The following is a 24,949-nucleotide window of genomic DNA, read 5'->3' on the forward strand; positions in this document are numbered from 1 at the left end:
GCGCGACAAATAATATACGCTCGGTAATAATATCTCTCATGGCGCGGTTATTGCCTCATTGTCAATTATTTATGTATAACGCAAGTTATACATAAATGCGCGAGTTGAAATTGCAGACCAATATCCACTTATTGCGACACTTATTGCGATAGCCGAAAATATGATCGATCGTTTCGTCGATAGATTCTTCGGCCGAACGAGCCTTGCGAAATACTTGCGAGTCGTGTGAAATATCGCGCACTCTAACAGAATATCAAATACAGGCGCCGAATCTACTAGATATTACGCGATAGTTAAGTATTGATAAGCGATAAATGGCAGGGTTAATATGGGTTTTGCTTACCAATCGAACGAGACGTGACGCCGCGCGCCGCTCGTCCCGGAGCCGACTCGTCCCGACTCTCGTCTCCCCGCTCCCGTGTCACCCCACCCCCCCCACGTTCCGTTAAATAGCGAAATTCAAAGACGCCGGCAACTTCAGCCTGGTACCGCGCGATACGACGCGAGTCAAATTAACGGCTAATGAATATATTAAATAATAATAATATGATTGGTCAATTCAATATTGTACATAAAGGAGTTATATTAATAATTTAATTAACTTATAGTTTATTTATTAATAAACTGTATTAATAAATAATATTAATAAACATAATAACTAACTATATTTAAATAATCAGCCATGCCTTTCGATTATTTCGTTCCATTCTGCGATTGGTATTTATATTTTACATCTCCAATTAGCATTAGCTAACTTAATATAATCGTTCTGACCCAATTCTTACAAATTGCAAATTTCTACACAAAAACTAAAAGAGTGCCCAAAGTTTCTCATGTTTGCTTTTATCGCTTTGAATATTAATCGTCCGAATTCTTGTAAACGTAGCAAGAACTAGAATTCTTTACGAAATAGCCAGAACTTTTATAAATTGCGTATAACTTAACATCTTTTTTTTTTAATTAAAGCAAGAAAATCGTGAATTAACATTCTAATTAAAGCAAGAAAATCGCATGCTAATTACCGCCAGTTATTTTTGTCAGTATTTATCGAAGAGAAGGAATACGAGACGAAGGGATTGCGCTGCAAAAAAAAGAAAAATCGAAAAAGAAAGAGGAGCCGAAAGGAATGTGGAAGAGGACTCGCGAAAAATCTCTCGGCGAAACGTTGCAGAGAATTAGACGAGGTAAAAGAACAAAGGAAAAAATTGGAACAACGAGGACAAGGAGAAATTTGTCGAAGATAGAGGAAATAAAACGGCGATATAAAAAAGGAAAACGGAGAAGCAAAAGCAATATCGAAAAAGGAAAAACAGTATCAAAGATGGAAAATAGAAAAATTTGTCGACAAGGGATAAAAGAGAGCGGAAAGAACGACAGATGAACAAGAATCAAGGAAAGACAGTTGTTGAAAAGGGATTTCTCCGCATTGCGTAAAAGAGAAATATAGCGAGTGCGTATTCGGTACATAAAACATTGCGCTTCATCGAAGATAATTCCTTATAAGAGATTGGTGGACATATAAATAAATAACGATTAATTGAGCGAAGTCCATTGATTATCAGCTTGTAATTACAAACTTCATTAATCTTTATGCAATGCCAGAAATCGTGACCCCGTCGTGCCAGTGACGGAAAAATTCATTAATGAAATTATCAATTATATTCTGCGACCGTTGAACAAAATTGCTACAGCCGCCGCGCGAATCATATTCAATTATTATCGTTCCGCGCGACAATGAATACGGATCGACAAACGTGGCGAGAGAAAAAAAAGGATCAACTTGCAAGCGAGAATTAAGAACGAAGATAATAATCGCCCAACGTCGATGTTCGTACTTTCTAAAAATGTTCCTATTCCTCGGTGTGGGACAACGTAACGTTACGTCGCCGGGGCCTTAATCCGCCGGCGAGATCGTGGATCCTTATCGATGTCTTTCTACCACACGCGGGCCCCAGGACACCGACGACGGCACGGCGTCGTCGAACAATAGGGTAAGGCAGGAGCGACGTAACGCCGAGAGGCGCGAGAGAACGCGTCCTTCCGGCATTTTAATATTCCTCTCGGTGTTACACGCGTGTGTTTCCGCGTGCCTGTGCGCGGAACAATGCAACACACCACGCCGACGACGCTGGCGGTGGGACAAGAAGAGAAGAGTGTGGCAATTAAGCGACACGCGCTCCCACGCCCTGGGACATTGGCCCGCTGCACAAGCTGCGAAACTGACACCTTAACTTATCGTGGGCATCCGTCCTAGTCAAACGACAGAACTTCGCCTCGCCTCTCGATTAATTTTACCACGAAGTCCTATAGGTTTACGGCGTCCGATGATTTAACCTTCGATATTACTGCCGCTTTCTCCGTTGATCTTTCACCTCTCTGTTGTATTCAGGCACTTGGTTACACACAAAATTCAATTGGACATTTATTTTTTTACGTCCTCTTCCTCAATTGATTCTTAAAGGTAGCGATTAAACTTGTGCAGATTAATTAATCATGCGGGATGCTTGTGACCAGCGCTGATATGTCATTATTATAGTCGATATAAATTTATATATTGTATATAGTACGTGTATAATCTGCGTGCAAATAGAAATAATTCTGATAAAGATGATATCGCCTGACCGCGATTCCATTTTTACGACCTTTTAAGCGGATTTTACCGAAATGAGCACTATTAACTTGTGCTTCACTCGCGTAATATAAAATAATGAGGCTAATAAACATCATGGATTACCTCACTCCGAGGATGTCTGTAATGCGGTCTCGTCGGTAACAATAATCACAGTAGAATATCGCTATGAAATAATGGAATAATACCGCAGCGATGAAATAGATGGGCGTCGCGGATAAATTTCGGCACGAGTTCGACGGCGAAATTGTGTTGTGAGAAAGACGCCGTTTGCACAAATCACCGTTTAGAACATCATTACTCAACGGGTTTGTTAAGAAATGGTTTATGCAACTTAGAGTCAATGTAAATTATACCAATTACACCTTTATGTCCCGTCGACGCATTAAGATACGATTTCTTAAATTATTTTTATTTGTGCGCAACATCTCCATAAACTTTTCAAAACGCATAGTACATTACGCAAGAAATAATTATAGGAACCCTTTATAAAAAATATATATATATATTTGAACGATACAGAATAAAAGTTATTTAATACGTAAAATACATTGTGTTGAGATATTTCGATAAAATAACTTAAATTTAAGATTATTTTTTAAACTGTAGTTAATTTTTCTGATCACGTATGTTTACGATATCAATCAAAGTTAATTATGTGTGTTTCACTTTATATTAATTATTACATTCAAGAATCAATAAAGTTCAATATAATCATTAAAAAAAATATTCTGACCAATAATTTTCTAAAAAATAGCTATATTTTTCGATATTAAATGCACATAATACTTCTCTCTTCGTACGCACAGGAGCATTATCTAACATGAGATAAAATCACGATAGCTTTTTTTTACTCTTGGTAAACACCAAAACTTACTGCCGTTCATTAGACGATAACATTATATACAATAATTAGGCAATAAGCATTATCATGATTGTTCTGAGCAATATTAGTACTATCCTGTAACAGAAATTGGTTCGATATCGTCATTAATAATACCCAAGTGAAATCTTCTGTAATAATGAAACGCGATGCACTTGACGCGATCGAGTTTCTTTTGGTTCCTCGCCGAATTTATGTCGGCTTGATACAGCGGACTGCTCGCATCGAAGTCAATCGTTTGCAATTGCTGAACGTCCTCCTCCTCCGCCAAAATCGGATTTATCAAAAAGCATCCAACGAGCAGTCCGTAAAACGAGTAAGTTCGCAACTCCGTCTCCAGCCACTCCGTTCCGAGCTCCGCCAGAATCTTCTCGTCTACGCGCGATCGTCGGAGCTCGCTGAGAAACTCGTTGTGATAGATCTTGATGAGGCTCTCGAAACTCCTCTCGATCAACGACGATCGTACGCTGCCGTATATGAGGTAAAGAATATCCGTGGAGATCGAGGTATGCCTGATTATCTGGTAATCTACCATCTTTAGGTCAATTATCCTGCCGTCGTTGTCATGCAGGAAGAGTAAATTATTGACCCACGGATCACCGTGGCAGATCGTGTCGTACTTTTGCCTCGGTGTGGTGAACATTCGACGCATTGCGTCGTAAGTTTTGTCGAGGTAAGTGGCAATGTGATCTCTAATAGTTTGCAACTCTTGCGTACGTGGCTCTATCATATCTAAACATTGTATTATCGACTTCGAACGTGTTTCGGTGCACGACCTAATTAACGACGTTTCGGAATTGTCTTTGTAAATTACTTCTTCCAGATGCAAATTTAACGTGTCAAACTGCCGCGGGTTATTGATCTTTAGAGACAGAGCCGACGCGTGTAACCTGGCGAGTGTCTGCGGAAAATATAAAAGATATATGCTATTAATTTAAGTGAAATATTTAGGTAAAATTCAGGCAAATAAGACCATGTGTTTGTACAAATGTAAATATCTCTAAAAATCTAAATTCATTTCCATCTCGATCTATATAGATAGTACTAGTGAATTATATCATACATCAGTTATTATCGTCACCTCTGGTATTTACTATCCTTTTCATCCGTTGCGTTTTTTTTTATCACAGAGAATCGAGATAAGATAAGCAGTGCACGTTCCGGGATTGAATTATCAATTGGAAAAAGAACCTTTAAGGCGAAGACAGTATGATCCAAGTCCAGTAAGTGACGTCTCTCGCAGTTGACGTATCCTTTTTCCGCCAAGTCTTCCATTATTATAGTATCTTTGTCGGCATATACACATTGAGGACCAAAAGATCCAAGAATGGGTAATACTTTTGTATAAGTATGTGCCTCCATACGGGATAAAGCTGAAAGATCTATCAATGTGGAGAATTTGCCATCAGGGATCATCTTTGTCATGAAAGTCTTCGCATATGCTGTACACAAAAATGGAAAGAAATTTATGAAACGTAATTATGTATGCACATTTATGTACATTATATTTGTCATTATTTTTTCTGCAAATAAAATAAGTATAAAAAAGCAATATTTTTAACTAAAAGGATGTAGATAAAATTTTACAAAACTATCAACGGAGATACAATAAATTATGAGACAAAGTCAATTTATAACGATAAAATTTTAAAAAATTAATAAAATTCACTTCCATCTACAGTACTTTTTTAATTGTAATTTATATATTTAAATATAAAATATATTTTATGCTTTATTTTAAATAAAGATTATTTTACAGAAAAGAGGTATTTTATTTTTGTTTTCTTCAGATATTAAATGACTTTGAATCAATGAAAACATGTGATAAGATAGCATTGCTCTGTTTCCCTCTATCTCGATTGTGATTGTGAAGTTGCGTAAATTAAAATTATTTCGTTTTGTTGACTCAAACATTACCAGCTTTACCGATATTTTTTGTTTATCCTTAACTCTAAACGTAAAATTAAAAATAAAAGTAAGAAGACTAACGACTTCCATCTCCGCGTGTACCGACGAGTTTCGTTCTAATCAACGTCGACGTGTAATTGTCACCGAGATTCGACCCCGGCCTCTCCACCGCCTCCAGAATCACCAACTTGTCATCGTTTTCGTATTTTTTCAGATAAGCTTCGAACTGTTTTACCGTGTCTGAAAATTAAGCATGCCAAAATAATAATATATTACCTAAAGAGGTGCGGAAAAATGCTCTTGGAGTGTAAACTTGCGGGTAACGTTACAAATATTTCAAAATTTTTTACTTCAAAACACGTGAGATAAAATAAAACGCTAAAATAAATTGCATTAGAACTAACACTCATATATGTATTTGTTCAAATGGCACATGATTAATCTCTAGATATTACTTCATGGTCGCGATACGTAAATGAAATTGATCCCATTTGTGACATGTGGTTGTAAAGTAACGAAATAAACTGTAGTCATAAGCGAATGACTACAGATTGATAATGGCGTAATATGTCTTAGCAAGACGTAGAAACTGATTCTTGAAATTATGCAAGATTTTGGCTATGCCTTTCGAGTACATTTTGTCATTTAATTTTAATGCTTTTATTAATTATATTTCGTTATTATTATTATTATATCTTTACCCTAATATTATAATTTTTCAACTAATGTCTAACAATATCTATTTTAATAAAACACAGTTTAATTAAACACTAAATTTCTAAACTGTTTAATATAAAAAATTACATGACTTTATTAGAAGCTGTTACAAACCCATTAAAGGAGTGGGGAAGCATGGATTTTAAAATCGTCAAAAGTTTAAGAGAAAACACGATTGCTTAAGAATACTCGATGCAATGTTTGCGAGAAATAGTTGCCAATCTTCGCTAAGAATGTAAATAATTATAAACCTGACAATTACCAGGTTCCAAAGATCACAAGTCAAGCTATCAAGAGACATGACATCTCGTGCCAAGTGTTCATAACTTGACTTATTATCTTAAATTACACATTTCAAATGGATAATTCTGATGCAAATATATATAATATGACGTAAAGCTAGCTTATTATAATAAATTATAAATAATATATTATAATAAATTATAAATAAGCTTGCAATTCGAATAAAAGGTATAACATAATATTCATAAAAAAGTTTAGTGCAGAAATAAAATGTTATTAAAGAACTCTTGGAAACTTTTTCAAGACATATATTTACGCCAAAATCCGCATTGATGATAATCTCCTATGTTGCAAAGAGTATCTATCAAAAAAAACTTCTTTTTCATAACATTTATTCATTTTACAATGCGGAAAGAAACCAACATTTAATTACCGGAATATCAATTTCAATTATGTTTATGTCAAAGAGATAATTCTGAAGGGATAAATTTATATTACTGATATGATAGGTTCAAAATTACACAATTTTTCTCGACATTTCTAAACTTTTTTAAATCCCTAAGTATATTCGACCCCACACGTATATTTTATCATTTAATCGAAAACATATATTTGAACATTACAAAAATTATTTAATACGTTTTAAAAATACATTTTGTTGAGGTATTTCAATAAAACAGCCGACGATCACGTATGTTTACGATATCAATCAAAGCTTACATATGTGTGTTTCACTTTATATTAAATATTGCATTAGAGAATCGATAAAGTTTGAAGTAATTATAGAAAGGATATTTTATTAATAAATGTCTAAAAATAGCTATATTTTTCATATAAAATATATATAATATAAGCTCCCTCTGTCTTCATACACACCGGTACATTATTTACATCCACGTAACACGGGATTAAATTACGATTGCTTTTTTACTCCTGGCAAACACCAAAATTTACTGCCATTCATTAGACGATAATATTATACACGATTAGACAATAAACATTATCGTAATCTCCGAGCAATTTTAGTACTAACCAGTAATAGAAATCGGTTCGATATCGTCATTAATAATACCCAAATGAAATCTCTTGTAATAATGAAACGCGATGCACTTGACGCGATTGATTTTTTTCGGGGTGCTCGCCGAACTTGTTTCGGCTTGATACGTCTGATTCATCACGTCGAAGTCCATCGTTTCAAATTTCTGTACGTCCTCCTCCTCTGCCAAAATCGTATTTATCAACATGCATCCACTGATCATTCCGTAAAACGAGTAAGTTCGCAACACCGACTCCAGCCACTCCATTCCGAGCTCCGCCAGAATCTTCTCGTTTACGTCCAATCGTCGGAGTTCGTTGAGAAATTCGTTGTGATAGATCTTGATGAGGCTCTCGAAACTCCTCTCGATCAACGACGATCGTACGCTGCTATATATGAAGTAGAGGATATCCGTGGCGATCGAGGTATACCTGATTATCTGGTAATCTACCATCTTTAGGTCGACTATCCTACCATCGTTGTCATGCAGGAAGAGTAAATTATTGACCCACGGGTCACCGTGGCAGATCGTGTCGTACTTTTGCTTCGGTGCGGTGAATATTCGGCGTATTTCGTCGTAAGTTCTGTCGAGGTAGGTAGCAAAATGATTTTTAATAGTTTGCAATTCCTGCGTTTGTGGCTGTATCACATCTAAATATTGTACTATCGACTTCAAGGCTAATTCGGTGATCCATCTCATTACCGACGTTTTTGAACTGTCATCCTTATAAATTACTTCTTGCAGATGCAAATTTAATGTGTCAAACTGCCGCGGGTTATTGATCTTTAGAGCCAGAGCCGACGCGTGTAACCTGGCAAGTGTCTGCGGAAAATATAAAAGATATATACTATTAATTTAAGTGAAATGTTTAGGTGAAATTCAGACCAATGAGACCATGTGTTTGTACAAATGTAAATATATCTGAAAATCGATATAGTTTTAAAATTACCGACTTGATTAATTCCAAATCCCGTTAATTAATCTTTAAATTTTATTTTTATCTCAATCTATGCGTAATACTAGTCATATGGATAAATATTATCCCTTGGTCATTGTTATCCTTTCTATATGTTGTGTTTCTACATCACAGAAAATCGAGATAAGATAAGAAGTGCATGTTCGGGGATCGAATTATCAGCTGAAAGAAGTACCTTTAAGGCGAAGACAGTGTGATCCAAGTCCAGTAAGTTACGCCTCTCGCAGGTGACGTATCCCTTTTCCGCCAAGTCTTCCATTATTATAGTATCTTTGTCGGCATATACACATTGAGGACCAAAAGATCCAAGAATGGGCAATACTTTTGTATAAGCATGTGCCTCCATAAGGAATAAATCGGAAAGATCCATCAATGCGGAAATGTTGCTCCCTCTCTTTGTCATCTTTGTCATAAAAGTCTTGGTATATGCTATGCACAAATAAGGAAAGAAATTCAAAGAAACGTATCTATGTATGCATATTCATGTATACTATATTTTTTCTACATATTATATAAATAAATACAAAAAAAAAACAATTTTTACCAGAACAATATGTCCAGATTTCACAAAACTATCAGTGGAGATACAATTTATTGAACTATGAGACAAATTCAATTTACAAAATTTAAAAAAATAATAAAATTAAAAAAAAATAATAAAATTTATACTTCCGTCTACAATATTTTTTTAATTGTAATTAAATACACAATATGAGTTATTAACATTTGTTGTCTGTAAAATAACTCTTTTTTTTAAATAAAAGTATAAAATATATCTGTACCTTAGGGATAAAGGTCGTATGTCCATCCATTATTACAAATTCAGAGGAAACAAGGGTTAAAGTTTTAAACAAGGGAACAATATATTTTTAAAATTTTAAATAAAAGTAGCGCCTTGATTTATTAAGTTCTTAAAATAAAGTAATTAACTGATATGTTTAATAATACAACTGCCAATAATACGCTGTACCTTGTTTAAAAATTAAGCACTATAAAATTGTCGATATGACTTTTTCTAAACATTGTATCTTAAGAATTAGTAATAATATAAGCTATAAGCTTTTGTTATATTAAAAAACATATTTACACATATTTTGACAAAAACCTCAGATATTTGAGATTTTTTACCTCTAAGGTACAGATATGTTTTCTTCGTATATCACGTTATTCTGAATTAATAAAAATATGTAATAAGACAACATTGTTCTGTCTCCTTCTATTTCTAGCGTGATTGTGAAGTTATTAAGTTACGTAAATTAAAACTATTTAGTTTTGAATCAAACATTACCGGTTTTACCAATAATTTTTGTTTGTCCCTGTAAACGTAAAACTAAAAATAAAAGTAACGAGACTAACGATTTCCATCTCCGCGTGTGCCGAAGACTTTCGTTCTGATCAACATTGACGTGTAATTGTCGCCGAGATTCGATCCTGGCCTCTCCACGGCCTCCAGAATCACCAACTTGTCATCGTTTTCATATCTTCTCAGATAAGCTTCGAACTGTTTTATCGTGTCTGAAAAGTAAACATGTCAAAATAATATCTATCACCTAAAAAAATGCGGAAAAATGCTCTTGGGTTGTAAACTTGCGGGTAACATTACATTTATGGTCGCGATACCTAAATTAAATTGACCTTATTTGTAATGTGCTTGTAAAGTACTGAAATAAACTGTAGTTATAAGCGAACTGACAATGATGCAACATGTCTTAGCAAGACGTAGAAACTAAAACTGATCTTTAAAATTATGCAAGATCTTTGCCTTTTGAATTTCTTTTTGTTATTTAATTTTGACGTCTTTATTAATTATATTTCGTTATATTATTATATCTTTACTCTAATATTATAATTTCTCGATTAATTTTAAAATTAAATTGACCTTATTTGTAACATGTCCTTATAATGTAAAATAACGAAATAAACTGTAGTCGTAAACGAATTGACAATGATGTAATATGTCTTAGCAAGATATGTAGAAACTGATCCTTGAAATTATGTTTGAAGTCTTTGCTAGGCCTTTTCAATACATTTCATCATTTAATTGTAATGCCATGCTTTTATTAATTCGAAAACATTTCGTTGTATTATTATATCTTCATTTTAATATTATAATTTTTCAATTACCTATATTCAAACAATATGTATTTCAATAACAGTTTAATTAAGCTCTCAATTACCAAAAGATTAATATAAAGTTACCTAGCTTTATTACAAGCTTTTACGAAATTACTAGATGAGGGGGAGCAAGGACTATAAAATTGACAAAAGTTTAATAGAAAACGCAATTGCTCAAAAATCTTGATGCAATGTTTGCGGGAAGCAGTTGCAAATTTAGAGCTTCGCTACCGATGTAAATAATTATAAACTTAATAATTACCAGGTTCCAAAGATCAAAGTCAAGCTATCAAGAGATATGACAGTATCTCGTGCCACTTGTTTATAGCTTGGCTATAAATATATATTATGATAAACAACTAACTTATTATAATAAATTATCTAACTTAAACAATAAATAATCATGCAATCCGAAAAAAGGTTTAATATAGTACACAAAAAAGTTTATTGCATATATATAAATAAGATTTTATTAAAGAACTCTCGAAAACTTTTTGGAAACTTATATTTACGCTAAAATCCGCCGTGATGATTATCTCTTACGTTGCAAAGAGCATCAAAAACAATTTCTTTTTCATAACATTTATTCATTTTACAATGCGGAAAGAAACCAACATTCAATTACAGAAATATCAATTTTGATTATGTTTATGTCAAAGAGATAATTCTGAAAAGATAAATTTAGATTACTGATATGATAGATTCAAAATTACACGACAATTTTTCTCGACATTTCTAAACTTTTTTAAATCTTTAAGTACATTCGACCCAACACGTTTAGTTTATCATTTATAAAAATAAAAAATATAGATATATTTGAACAATACGTACATTATAAAAATTATTTAATACGTGTTAAAAACACATTTTATCGAGGTATTTCGGTAAAACAGTTTAAATTTAAGATTATTTTTGAAACTGTAGTTAATTTCTCACGTATGATCACGTATGTTTACGATATCAATCATACCTAATTATGTGTGTTTCACTTTATATTAATTATTACATTCGAGAATCAATAAAGTTTGAAGTAATTATAGAAAGGATATTCTTCAATAATTTTCTAAAAATAATTATATTTTTCGGTATAAAATACATATAATATAAACTCCCTTTTTCTTCGTACACATCGGTAACACCTGGTAACACCAAAATTTACTGTCATTTATTAGACGCTAATATTATACGATTAGACAATAAACATTATCGTAATCTCCGAACAATTTAAGTACTAACCAGTAATCGGTTCGATATCGTCATTAATAATACCCAAATGAAATCTCTTGTAATAATGAAGCGCCATGCACTTGACGCGATCGATTTTCTTTTGGCCCATCGGGGAACTTGTGTCGGCCTGATACACCGGATTCATCACACCGAGTTCAATCGTTTGAAATTTCCGAACGTCCTCCTCCTCCGCCAAAATCGGATTTATCAAAAAGCATCCAATGAGCAGTCCGTAAAACGAGTAAGTTCGCAACTCCGATTCCAGCCACTCCATTCTGAGCTCCGCCAAAATCTTCTCGTCTGTAACGCCCGATTGCTGGAGTGCGTTGAGAAACTCTTTGTGATAGATCTTGATGAAGCTCTCGAAACTCCTCTCGATCAACGACGATCGTACGCTGCTATATATGAAGTAAAGGATATCCGTGGCGATCGAGGTATACCTGATTATCTGGTAATCTACCATCTTTAGGTCGATTATCCTGCCATCGTTGTCATACAGGAAGAGTAAATTATTCACCCACGGATCACCGTGGCAGATCGTGTCATACTTTTTCTTCGGTGCGGTGAATATTCGACGCATCGCGTCGTAAGTTTTGTCGATGCAGGTGGTAAAGTAATTTCTAATAGTCTGCAATTCCTGCGTTTGTGGCTGTATCTTATCTAAATATTCTACTATTGACTTCACACATAGTTCGGTGCATTTTCTCATTTCCGACGTTTGGGAATTGTCCTTGTAAATTATTTCTTCTATATTCAAGTTCAACGTATCAAATTTGCGCGGATCATTGATCTTTAGAGCTAGAGCCGACGCGTGTAACTTGGCAAGTTTCTACGGAGAATATAAAAAAATATACTATTAATTCAAGTCAAATATTTAGGTAAAATTCAGGCAAATAAAAACGTTTATACAAATGTAAATATCTCTAAAAATCTAAATTTATTTCTATCTCGATCTATAGATAATACTAGTTAATAGATAATACAATTAGTTAGTATTATCCTCTGATATTTATTATCCTTTTTATCCGTCGCGTTTTTTTATATCACAGAGAATCGGGATCGGATAAGATAAGCACGTTCCGGGATCGAATTATCTGCTGGAACGTACCTTTAAGGCAAAGACAGTATGATCCAAGTCGAATAAGTTACGCCTCTCGCAGGTAACGTATCCCTTTTCCGCCAAATCTTCCATTATTATAGTGTTTTGATCGGCATGTACACATCGAGGGCCAAAAGGTCCAAGAATGGGCAATACTTTTGTATAAGCATGTGCCTCCATACGGAATAAATCGGAAAGATCCATCAATGTGGAAATGTTGCTCTCCTGGATCTTCTTTGTCATAAAAGTCTTGGCGTATGCTGTGCACAAATAAGGAAAGAAATTCAAGAAACGTATCCATGTATGCATATATTCATGTATACTAATATTTTTTCTACATATTATATAAATAAATACAAAAAAATAATTTTAACCAAAACAATATGTCCAGATTTCACAAAACTATCAGTAGAGAATTTATTGAACTATGAGACAAATTCAATTTATAAAATTTAAAAGAAATAATAAAATTTACTTCCATCCACAATATTGTTTTAATGGTAATCAAATACACAATGTGAGTCATTAATATTTGTTATCTGTAAAATCACTGTTTTTTTAAATAAAAGTATAAAATATATATGTACCTTAAAGATAAAGGCTCATATTCTCAGTTCACTCTTATTGATAAAAACGCGCTTTTATTTCTGAGATGCTACAGTTCACGTTACATACACTATAGCATTTCAGAAATAAAAACGCGCTTTTATCAATAAAAGTGAATTGAGAATACAAGCCAATAAATCGTATCTCCATTTTTATTATAAATTCAGAGGAAACAAGGTCTAAAGTTTTAAACAGGAGAACAATATATTTTTTTAAATATAAAATAAAAGTAGCAACTTAATTTATTAAATTTTAATAAAGTAATTTAACTGACATGTTTAGTAGTACAACTGCCAATAACACGCTGTACCTGGTTTAAAAATTAGGCACTACAAGAATTTTCAATATGACTATTTCTAAACATTGTATCTTAAGAACTAGTAATAATAGACACTTTACCATTATAAGCTTACAATATAAGCTTCTGTTATATTGAAAAATATATTTACTCCATTTAGACAAAAACTAGAGACACGATTTTTTATTTCTATATAGGTACAGATATGCTTTCTTCATATATCACGTTATTCAGAATTAATATAAAAATAATTAATAAAACAGCATTGTTCTGTCTTCTTCTATCTTTAACGTGATTGTGAAGTTACGTCAATTAAAATTATTCAGTTTTGAATCGAACATTACCGGTTTTACCGATAATTTTCTTTTGTCCTTGTAAACGTAAAACTAAAAATAAAAGTAACGAGACTAACGACTTCCATCTCCGCGTGTGCCGACGACTTTCGTTCTGATCATAATCGACATGTAATTGTCGCCGGGCTTTGACCCTGGCCTTTCCGCGGCCTCCAGAATCACCAACTTGTCATCGTTTTCATATTTTCTCAGATAAGCTTCGAACTGTTTTATCGTGTCTGAAAAGTAAACATGTCAAAATAATATCACCTGGAGAGATGAGGAAAAATTCTCTTGGGGTGTAAACTTGCGAGTAACATTACAAATATTTCTAATTTTTTTACTTTCGAAGTAAGTATGTGAGATAAGATAAAACGCATTGCATTAGAACAAACATCCGTATATGTATTTGTTCAATGACACATAATTAATCTCGTTAATATTAGTTCATGGTCGCGATACCTAAATTCAATTGACCCTATTTATAGCATGTGCTTAGTAACGAAATAAACTATAGTCATAAGAGAATTGACAATGATGTGATATATTTTAGCAAGATGTAGAAACTGATCCTTGAAATTGTGCAAAGTCTTTGCTACGCCCTTCGAATACATTTCGTCATTTAATTGTAATGTTTTTATTAATTCAAAAACATTTCGTTGTATTATTAAACTATTAGAGAAAAGTCCCCTATTATGCAATAGCGAGGTTTCTGCTAAACTAGTAGATTTTATCTGTTGGTTCCATCGTGAACTTATTGCCCTTAGAGTAAAAACCTGTTTAGTGGAAAATTCATTAATCGATCGCGCGTGCACTCGCCTACTACATTTTTAAATTCTGCACATGAACTTCCGGCAATCACGCAAAATAGATGTGGTGTCTCATAATAGGGGACTTTCCTCTATATCTTCATTTTAATATTATAATTTTTCGATTAATTTCAAACAATATTTATTTCAATAACAGTTTAATTACACTCTTAATTACCAAAATATTTAATATAAAAAATTACATAACTATATTACAAGCAATTACGAAATTATTAAAGAGATAGGGAGAGCATGGACTATATAAAATTGTCAAAAGTTTAATAGAAAACGTGATTGCTCAAAGATGCAATGTTTGCGAGAAGCAGTTGCAAATTTAGATCTTCGCTACGGATGTAAATAATTATAAACCTGACAATTACCAAATTTCAAAGATTAAAGTCAAGCTATCAAGAGACATGACAGTATCTCGTGCCACGTGTTTATATATATAGCTTGGCTTTATCTTAAATAACACATTCCACTTTGATAATTTTGATGCTAATATATTTATATAATATAGTGTAAATAGTTTATTATAATAAATTATAAATAAGCATGCAATCCGAAAAAGGCATAATATAATACACATAAAAAAGTTTTTTGCATAAATAAGATTTTATTAAAGAACTCTCGGAAACTGTTTGGAGACTTATATTTACGCTAAAATCCGCCGTCATGATGATCTCTTACGTTGCAAAGAACATGTATAAAAAACAACTTTTTTTTCATAACATTTATTTATTTTACAACGCGGGAAGAAATAAACACAACCACAGGAATATCAATTTTGACTATGTTTACGTCAAAGAGATAGTTCTGAAGATATAAATTTAGATTACTGATGTAATAATGAGGTTCAAGATTACACGACAATTTTTCTTGACACTTCAAAACCTTTTTAAATCCCTAAGTACATTCGACCCGACACGTTTATCGTTTAATTGACAAAATGCTCCTGTTAACGTAGCATAGTAACAGTAATCGCATGATATATTCACATATCGCTGAGCTATAAAATTTTCTGCAAACGTCGTTTGAATAAATTTTTTGTCTGTCGACAATGCTTTTAGCTGTGCCAGCACTGTAGTGAAAAGGTTAAATTTTATTCATTTAATGCGAAAATTCTGTATTTGCGTGGCTACGGAAGCTATGAGATTTATAATTATTAATCTTCTTTTATATATATATATATATATATATATATATATATATATATATATATATATATATGTTTTTTTAAGATCAAAAAACAATTTTTAAGATCAAATTTTTATTAGCTTACAAAACCACGATTTGTAAATTTTATAAACGGTTTTTTATTATATATAGTAATAATCAAAATAACGCGCGATTTTATAATAAATTTTTGTCATCGTGATGCTAATCACTTTCATCTTATTATTCATTCTATTGCCGGTATAAAACAATTAAAGTAATAATTTGATTGTAAAAAATTAAATTATAAAATTATAAAATATAAAATATAAAATTTTTTATCTCAAAGCAAATCTTGCATCGTGTTTTAATCAGAAGTAAATAAATTTCAGAAAGAAAATGGCGATGTAATAATTACTTTTTTTTAGATTAAGACATATATTATACGAATTGGAAAAATAACTCACTTTTTTCGACAGTGGAACTGCAAAACAATTTTTCTTTTAATGCAACGGGGGGACTTTATTCGGAGATTTTACATACCTTCGGGAGACCGGGTGCTAACGAACGATCCGTTCTCCATCATTGATGTGTATCACTTCACTGATCACGACCGTATAGGCCTTGGTTATTATATACGGCTTATGAATTCGTGCTCGCGCAACATCGGTCATCACAGAAGAACGGACCGACGCTCAATACGACGATGCCCCTCTGCACGTGTCGTTTTACTTGAAACGTAAACGCGTGAAAATGACGTAAGGTTGTATTATAACGTTACTTACACACGGTTATGCAATCAGGATCGAGTATGAAACTCGGTTTGTCGCATGAATTTGCTTTTGCGATATTGAGAGATTCGATAGAGCATCTCCGTTTTTCTTCTTGCGGAGTCTCTCTGTTTCTCCTGGTGCTAATGATCTTATCTCCTAGTTTAATTGTCAGCGAGCGAGATAAAGTGAAATTAAAAATTTATCAGGAGGAAAAGATAAGTCACATGTCTGTTTGTACGATAAAGCAAGTCAAGAGATAAATCAAAGACAAATCAGTTGTATCAAAAATGTTATCGCAACTAACATTTCTAATGAATAAAACCTATAAAACTTAACAAAACAATTATCACTAATTTGTCCAAATGTGTAGAGTAGGGTCAATTAGTTAGATACCAATTATTTGAACATTGCAAATTTTTCTAATAAAATAAATACACAAATTTTCAATTTATTTTAATACAATACTGTTATTGCATACGTTTACGTGATTTTGAGTAATATCTTATTTATATTTTTCTTTGATTGAGGGTTTTGTGCAACTGAACGATTACAATTTTATGCGTAATCATCAATTTATCTATACAGCCGACGTGTGTGTTTTTACTACAAAGATTCTCAGATAACATATCTATCGGTATCATATCTATCAATAGTTCTTGACAAAAATGTATTCCTGATAATTAACAATACAATGACGTATCTGCTTTTATGAAAATAAACAAGCATAATGCACCTAATTATGCAATTCGTATTTTTTAATTACTAGCAAGGTCAAACTATCGAGCTATATATTACTGGTTAACTATCCAAGAAAAAACTATAATTTTTAATATAAATTATTAATCTTATCGATTATAAACTTTTAACAGCGCAACTTACCTTTATAACTTCACGCTTGTTTTAATAGGTCCTTCGTCACCGCTGGCAGAAATCAAAGGAAAATATAACGCAAAATAAACAAAGATAAAGAAATATAGTGTAGAAAAGGGAAACTAAAGAGGAAGTATGGTGCGGAAAGTTACCAAGTCAATACATGTACCTTTGATAATATACCCATGTTCACATACAGGACAACCTTTATTACTTAATGCTGTACTAGTCACAATATAATACTACGAATTATTACAATATTAATAATATTATCATAGTCATAATAGGTCATAATTTTTAATATATATGTGTATATTTATATGTATACTTATATGTGTATTTGTAATATATTAATATACTTATCTATACCTTGTTGTTACATAATACACATTCCTCTTTCTTACATTATCACTTACCATATATAGATATAATGTATATAGATATAGATATTTATATATATTGTACATATATATATATATGCATATATATATATATATATATACGTCATCAGGATGGTATAAATAATATTGTATTTCATAAAAGCACTTCTTGTTGCTTATAATATTATCGTTTTCATATTGTTTTTCTACCTCTGTTAATGCCTCTCTTTCTCAACTTCTCTCCATTCTCTCTTTTTCTTTCTCACTCTCACATTCTCCCTACACCTTTCATTTCTTTAGTTTCTTACTTACATACATTCTCACTCCTTTCTTTCTTTCTCTCTCTTTCACTAAAACACACACACACACACACACACACACACTCTCTCTCTCTCTCTCTCTCATTTTCACTCATTTCTTCTTTCTCTCTCCGGGACGTCTAAAAAAAGTTTTTACTGTCTGCACCAACTCTGCATTTATACTATCAAGTATTATTTAACTGCCTCACAAGTCCCACTGCGTTCCCCTTAGTTGATGGCCGACGTTTCTATTTTTCCCGTACGCGTAATTTTCCTCCGTTTCTTACAGCTTCAATTTTGCATTCTTTTCTTCTTTTTTTTTTGGATTTTCCTGCAATTTATAAATTATGAAATTCGCCGCGATTTTACGATATTAATGTTCCTGCTGCCATATGGTCCACTAACATTCCTAGAAAAAATACTCTTCGCCCCGACGCTTTATTAACTATTATATTCGAGAACGTACTACTTACGAACGGATGCTCAAATCCTTCGAGTGCTCTTTCTCTTTTTCTCACTTTTTTTTTGCAAAATTTGTTTTCTCTTAATTTCCTTCTTTTTAGAGTTTCTCCGCGTTTTCCCGCCGTATCTGAGCAACTTGGGGAAGAGGTAAGCGCGAGCAAAGGATCGAGAAGATGCGAGATTCTCGAATTCTTTGTCAAAGATATCATTCTCGACTCCAGAACTGAGTAAAATACTACAAAAGTATGTTTCACAAAAACGAAATAAAAAATATCACCGCACTGCTTTTCAAGAGATATATCTCAAACACCAAGACGGTGTTCAAAAAATATTTCAAAGCACAAGACCCGTTAATACTCGCATAAATTTTGTCTAAAAGGAAGAAGTAAAAAGATAATCCTATTTAGAATAGTTGTGCCAACTGTATCTGTTATATTCCTGATCCAGTCCTGGAATTCGAGATCGGTGCTATAATCCTTCCGGCAGCGACAACGTTCTAACGAATCATACGAGAGCACTCGTCGATTTCACACGTCAGTATAATATGTATTTACAACATACTCGTTGACTTGAGAGTTTCTCGGGTGTAATAACTAGATTACAACAATACAAAATATTATTCGCTTAACACCGACGTCCACCAAGTGCAAAGGATTAAGTCTATATAGCTCGTACGCTACTCCTAGCAGTTACGACGCGCACAGAGTAGGACTTTACGTGGAGTTACACATAACTCGTGATGTGTGTATGTGTGTGTGTGTTTATGTGTGTGCGGACTATAGAAAAGAAAAGAAGAAAGGACGTTAAATGGAACAAGAATCGCGATCTGCGAGACTTTCAGGACGAAGACGTAACTTTCGTTGCGAGTTCCGGCTTGCTGAATTCGAAGAAACACTTGGAAAGAGTATAGGCGTTACACTTCTTCACTACCCTCGACATCAAGCAGAACGGAATACACGAGAAGATTGAACCTCGTCATTGCTCCCTTCTATTTTTATATTCGATACTAAAATTCGTCATCGTCACAGCGACTCGTCAACGCTTTCGTTTTCTTTTTCCTTTTTTATACATCTCACCCGCGACCGCCGCTTACTCGTCGAACGTCACAGCCGGATCGTAATCGTCGACCAAAAACTTTCATTGATATGTCATTCATGGGGAAAACTCGGCGGACATATCCTCCGTTTTGAGAGATGTGATCGTAGTCGATTAAAAACTTCGAGGAAGCAAACAAAAATTCAGGAGAAGAAATATCCTCCACTTAATAGGCCTCTTTGATGAAAACTTTGATTTGGAAGCTCCTTCCACTCGCGAAGCTTTCGCCGTTTCCTCGGCTTCGACCTCGTCGTCCGAAACAAAGAGAATTGCACCACTTTAAAATAATGCTCGCGTACGAATGCGCGCGCGGTGCACTCGGCTGCGCTTTCTCGCGAAATGCGATGCAAAGTCGAAAGTGGAAAATAACATTTTGTCACGCGAGCTTTCTCGTCGCGAAGCAAATCGGCGTCACGATCCGCCCTGTCGCGCCGCCAATTAGCCTCGGCTTATCGCCGATCGAACTTGGAATTTTTTAACACCCTGTTTGCAATCACCACGGAAAATCTATAATACATCATCGCGATACATATCGTTACGATCGATCGAAATGTAGCGACGGCCGGTGGCTGATAAAAGACGACGACGCTTCTCTAATCTGTTAAATTCTTTTACTTAATGTTTAATTTTATCTTGTCTCTTTCTTTTTGATAATTGCTTGGCTTATCAGTTCTTTTTTTCTTTTGTAAATGCGTCGAGGTAACGATTGCACTTGTATTTGGCTGTATCCAAAGTTGGAGGGGCTTAAAGCAATTCTGGAAGAATGAAAACTCTCGATCTGCTCATAATCATCTCCCTCTTATCGTTCGATGATGTATATTTGTGCTTTCATATAGAGATACTTTAACGTCGATTACACCCTAATATAAATATTTGTTTAATATCGGCTTATATGATTCATTACTCACGTATGATATAAGTGTAATAAAATGAACTCTACGACTGATTTTACTTCTTACTTCTTACAGGTACTTACTTTCTTATATATTATATAAATGAGATAATTAATTAATTATGAACAGATCGATCCCGTTAGCCGAACGTAGCTTTTGTAAAGCCATTGGTTTACAATCTTACGTTAATCATTTCCGAAGAATCGTATTGGCATAACAGCATTCTTTGTCCTTTTTTCGAGCGAAAATTGACGAAATCATTTTAACTTCAGCTCACGGATCACATTTCAAGAGAATCGATGTAACGAAAGTGTTCTCAGAGTAAATTACATGGCACATTCGATACGTGCTAACATGTTTTACCAAATGAGAACCACTTTGCTCCGATTGCTCGGAGTACGTTATTTGTCAAATAACAAACGAGCAGAAGTGCACGGAGACCTCTCGAGGCCGCCATGAAGGAAAAGCGAGTGGAGGTTTCAAAGGGAATAATGTAAAATCAAACTCGAACAAATAACTTTGTACGAAGTTACATTTCGCGGAGCTCTCGACGGTCGCGAGAAGACTGAAGCGTTTCGTTTAGATCCAAGTGTGCTCCCGAAAACGCGTCGGGAATTAATCGTCGACGCTCGCGCGAGAAATCGCATCTTCCTCGATCCTGAACGGCGAATTCCAGAACAGCCTGTAAGCGACCTGTTAGCGGTCGGACTTGTCCACCGGTGCGCAGAATCTAATCACGGAAAGGCCTACACACGAAAATGACCGACCCATCCGGCTTTTCACTTTCGTTTTCCCCCTTGGCGATAATTCGCGGTTCTTCTCGTCTCCCCGTTAAGTCGTCGCCCGTCTCGATACGGACGATAATCGCTTATTTAGAATACCGTTATCTCGATTTACTTATGTTTAACATTATCCAGTAAATAGCTGCTTAACGATAATAGTATTTGCGCGTTATTACCAGATTAAATATCGGTCGCTTAATACGATAAGCACACGACTATCACCGAACTTTTTTTTCCTCCCGTGCGATTTCACGTATCCGTTCCGTACGTGAAAACGCATCGCGTTTATAATTATTCCTTAATTACTTCGTCCCTCTCTCGCGACGATACTTATTTTTTTTTTATTTTCTCTCCCTTTTCTCTTCCCGGATTGGACACGCCGAGTCAAAGGAACACTTATTCGTATATACCCTAAAATTCTCAAGTACGCGTATATTTTTCTTTGTGTCGTTCCTTATTATTGGCACGTGCCGCGCGCGGTGTTTCCATCTCTCCGCGTCGCCCGCCGCGCATTCCTTCCTCTCTTTTTATTTCCTTCCCTCTTTTAACCCTTAACCCCGTGGCATGACCGTTTTACGAAAAAAAGAAACACAGCGATCGATTCCCCCGTAAAAATCGACGTTCATTTATTTTCACGCGGATAACGAATTGCCCGGGTTTCTCGAGCGAGCCACTTTCATCGCGCGCCAACTCCTCGCGGGCGCTCTTCATCGTCTGAAAGCTCTCGCCTTTATCTGTGTCGGTGTGTATTTCCGAATGTGCCGCCGCTTGAAAAGTGGGTCGGGATGAAATATCTTCAATCACCCGTCAGCCTTTCGTACGCGCGAATCACCCGCTAAGAAAGATATATGCGTATAACACTTTACTTATATTTACTTTGCGTGTACTCTTTATGAAATTGTTTCGATAAGTCTTGTTGTCTTTTTTGTGTTGCTGTAGGCCACGTCAGCCAAACAGGAAGAAAGTCCTTTTAGAAATGTACATGTTCTCAGCCAATAATTCATAATAATCACAATCCAATACATAATGGATTCTTCAATTTATGTATTTTCGTTATAATATAGTCTTACAGCTACAGCGGGCATCGGAGATATAAGGAAAGTGGAGAGCGATACCGTAAGAAAACACAGTGCGACGTAAAAATACATTTACCGAGACAAATAAATCTCAATCTATCAAAAGTGTGTCTGAGTTAATATGTTTCCCTGTAGAGCAACCAAGCTGGTACGGTGCTGGAGTTGTGTATGTCACCAATCTGCAATTTGATTATAAAATTCATCGTGCCCCTAACTAACGGGAACGTCTCTACCTCTCCTCTTTTCGCCGCTTTCTTATTTTCCCTGGGTCAAGGAGATCTTTAAAAAATACACGTCTAATCTTTTTCTCGCATTTTTTTTCTTCTTTTTTAGATACGGGAAAAATATGGCAATGCACCATACCAGATCCGCGTGACTTTTTTTTCGCTATATCAGTCAACGATTAAGTATCTCGTCGTTTCTTCTCACTAGCTTTATCCTATGCGCGCGAGCGTAAGACTTAAAGTTAGATTAACGTTAACGTCCGAATCTCCCCTCTCTTATATGCGCGTAATAAGCTCGCGCGGGAACATCATTGTTTCTTTTGCGAAATGCATGGTTTCGTAATTGCCGCATACGAGAGAGATAACGATTAATCACAAAATCGCCGTTGGAAAAGAAAAAACGATCCGACGTTCCTTCTCCAAAAATTGTTCCCTAATACGAATAATCTTCCGAGGGGTTTGAGAAATGCCTCGGAGATACGTTCCCTCGCGCAATCAAAAATGCAAAAGCGTTCGCGTGTCGTTAATCACATCGCAATCCCAGATTAAATCCGCTTTAAAGCGACAATACTGCCGTATTATCCCGTCGAGCCAACGCTGTTCTTTACACATCGTACGACCTAGCGCAAGAAACTCACTCACACGAACACAAATCGGTTTCTACGACTTGAATTTAAACCGAGAACTTGTTCTCATTTTTTTCCTATCGATACAAATTTAACCCACGTATAATTTTCAAGTATTAACAAGATAAGATCAATGTTGCTCGGTGCGTTTCAAGTCCAATTGGCAACTCGATAACTCTTATATTTTAATATCACGCTGTATTACAAATGAAAAAAAAATCACGCGGCTTCTTCCGAGCTCCATCGCGTAGATTCAAACCGAATACAATTATATAAAGAGAATAAAATTCATAGTTCAAACGCGAATTAACGCGAAGCGCACGCTCCGTCCGGTTGTAATTTCAACCGAAGTAAAGAATGGCGAACGGCGAGTGACGCTATCGCCGATTAGGAGGGAAGATCGTGTGCAGCATCCGACGCTCTTGTTTCTTGCAACATCACTTTCGCTACTTTCGATTTCCAGAAGAAGATAAACAGCCACGTTGCGCAACGTCGTCGTCCCATTACACTGTCCCGTAAAAATTTCGCACGACCCTTTTTTCGACGTTTTTTCGACAGCTAGCACGTGTGTATGTGTGTGTTTAATTATGGATATTGTCATTTAGAACATAGATTTTACATTCGGCATTAGTGTCTGAACAGCTCGTTTCTGGCGGATTTGTGTCCCTCCCTCCTACTAATTTTTTTTATTTAGAATTAATTTCTAAAAACTTCACGTTCCTCCCCCTCCTCCGCTGTATCTACAAATAAAAAACTTCCGATCTTTTCTTTAATACTTCAAGGCTACTTGAAATTCTCTATCGAAATAATGCTGCTTGTTTTGTCGGGCGACAAATGGACTGAATAACACCTGGTTTGATTTTACGCTTATTAGTTGATAAACGTTTCGAGATTGCGTGAGTTACAAGGCCGTGAAAACGCATATCCAAAATCTAATTAAATCAAATTCACCGAGCAGGATTATAATCAAGTAAAATATAACAAGCTATATAATACTGGATATTTTATCGAGCAACAATTAATGGAATTCTCGTTTATATACGTAATTTACGGAGAAGATTATTTCAAAGGCTGCCTATGATTCCCGTGATAAGTGTGTCGGAACACTTTAAGATGCAACCTTCTTAATTCGAGAGATTAATCGATTTCTCACCCTGATGATATATAGCGATATCTCTTCTTTATTTCTTTCTTTCTTTTTTTAATTTTGCTCATACGGCGTTTCTAATCTAATTGTGGAATTCTCACAAACGTCATTGCGACATCGGTATCTCGATAAAGGTCTCCCCTTACGGTACGAGTGGCACAAGTTAATCACATACATGCTATGAAGAACACGATTCATCCCCACATGCATCCACCCTTTCCTCTCGACTTGCTTCATACCAGAAGGCTGTATGCTCCCTAAAAAGGATAACGCAACTGTTTCTCAATA

General features: G+C 34.7%; 1 protein-coding gene across 1 annotated transcript; it reads right to left on the reverse strand.

The window, feature by feature from the left end:
* Window positions 1–3,192: 3,192 nt before the first annotated feature.
* LOC139812759 (uncharacterized) lies at window positions 3,193–16,956 on the reverse strand. Its single transcript, XM_071777853.1, has 10 exons — window positions 16,578–16,956; window positions 14,151–14,309; window positions 12,844–13,094; window positions 11,745–12,564; window positions 9,750–9,908; window positions 8,569–8,822; window positions 7,414–8,239; window positions 5,502–5,660; window positions 4,704–4,954; window positions 3,193–4,413 (listed from the first exon to the last, which is right to left on the reverse strand). Exons 1-10 carry the CDS (start codon window positions 16,618–16,620, stop codon window positions 3,586–3,588), a joined length of 3,750 nt encoding a protein of 1,249 aa, XP_071633954.1. The 5' UTR covers window positions 16,621–16,956; the 3' UTR covers window positions 3,193–3,585.
* Between the last annotated feature and the right edge of the window lie 7,993 nt (window positions 16,957–24,949).

Source organism: Temnothorax longispinosus, chromosome 5 (assembly GCF_030848805.1).
Source record: "Temnothorax longispinosus isolate EJ_2023e chromosome 5, Tlon_JGU_v1, whole genome shotgun sequence".
Classification (NCBI taxonomy): Eukaryota; Metazoa; Arthropoda; class Insecta; order Hymenoptera; family Formicidae; genus Temnothorax; species Temnothorax longispinosus.

Coding starts and splice junctions, on each gene's coding strand:
- LOC139812759 (XM_071777853.1), bottom strand. CDS start 16,620: ATGATGGAGAACGGATCGTTCGTTAGCACCCGGTCTCCCGAAG. Junction 8,240..8,568: donor ACACTGTCTTCGCCTTAAAG/GTACTTCTTTCA, acceptor TATTTTCCGCAG/ACACTTGCCAGGTTACACGC. Junction 4,955..5,501: donor TACACGCGGAGATGGAAGTC/GTTAGTCTTCTT, acceptor TTTTGTGTACAG/CATATGCGAAGACTTTCATG.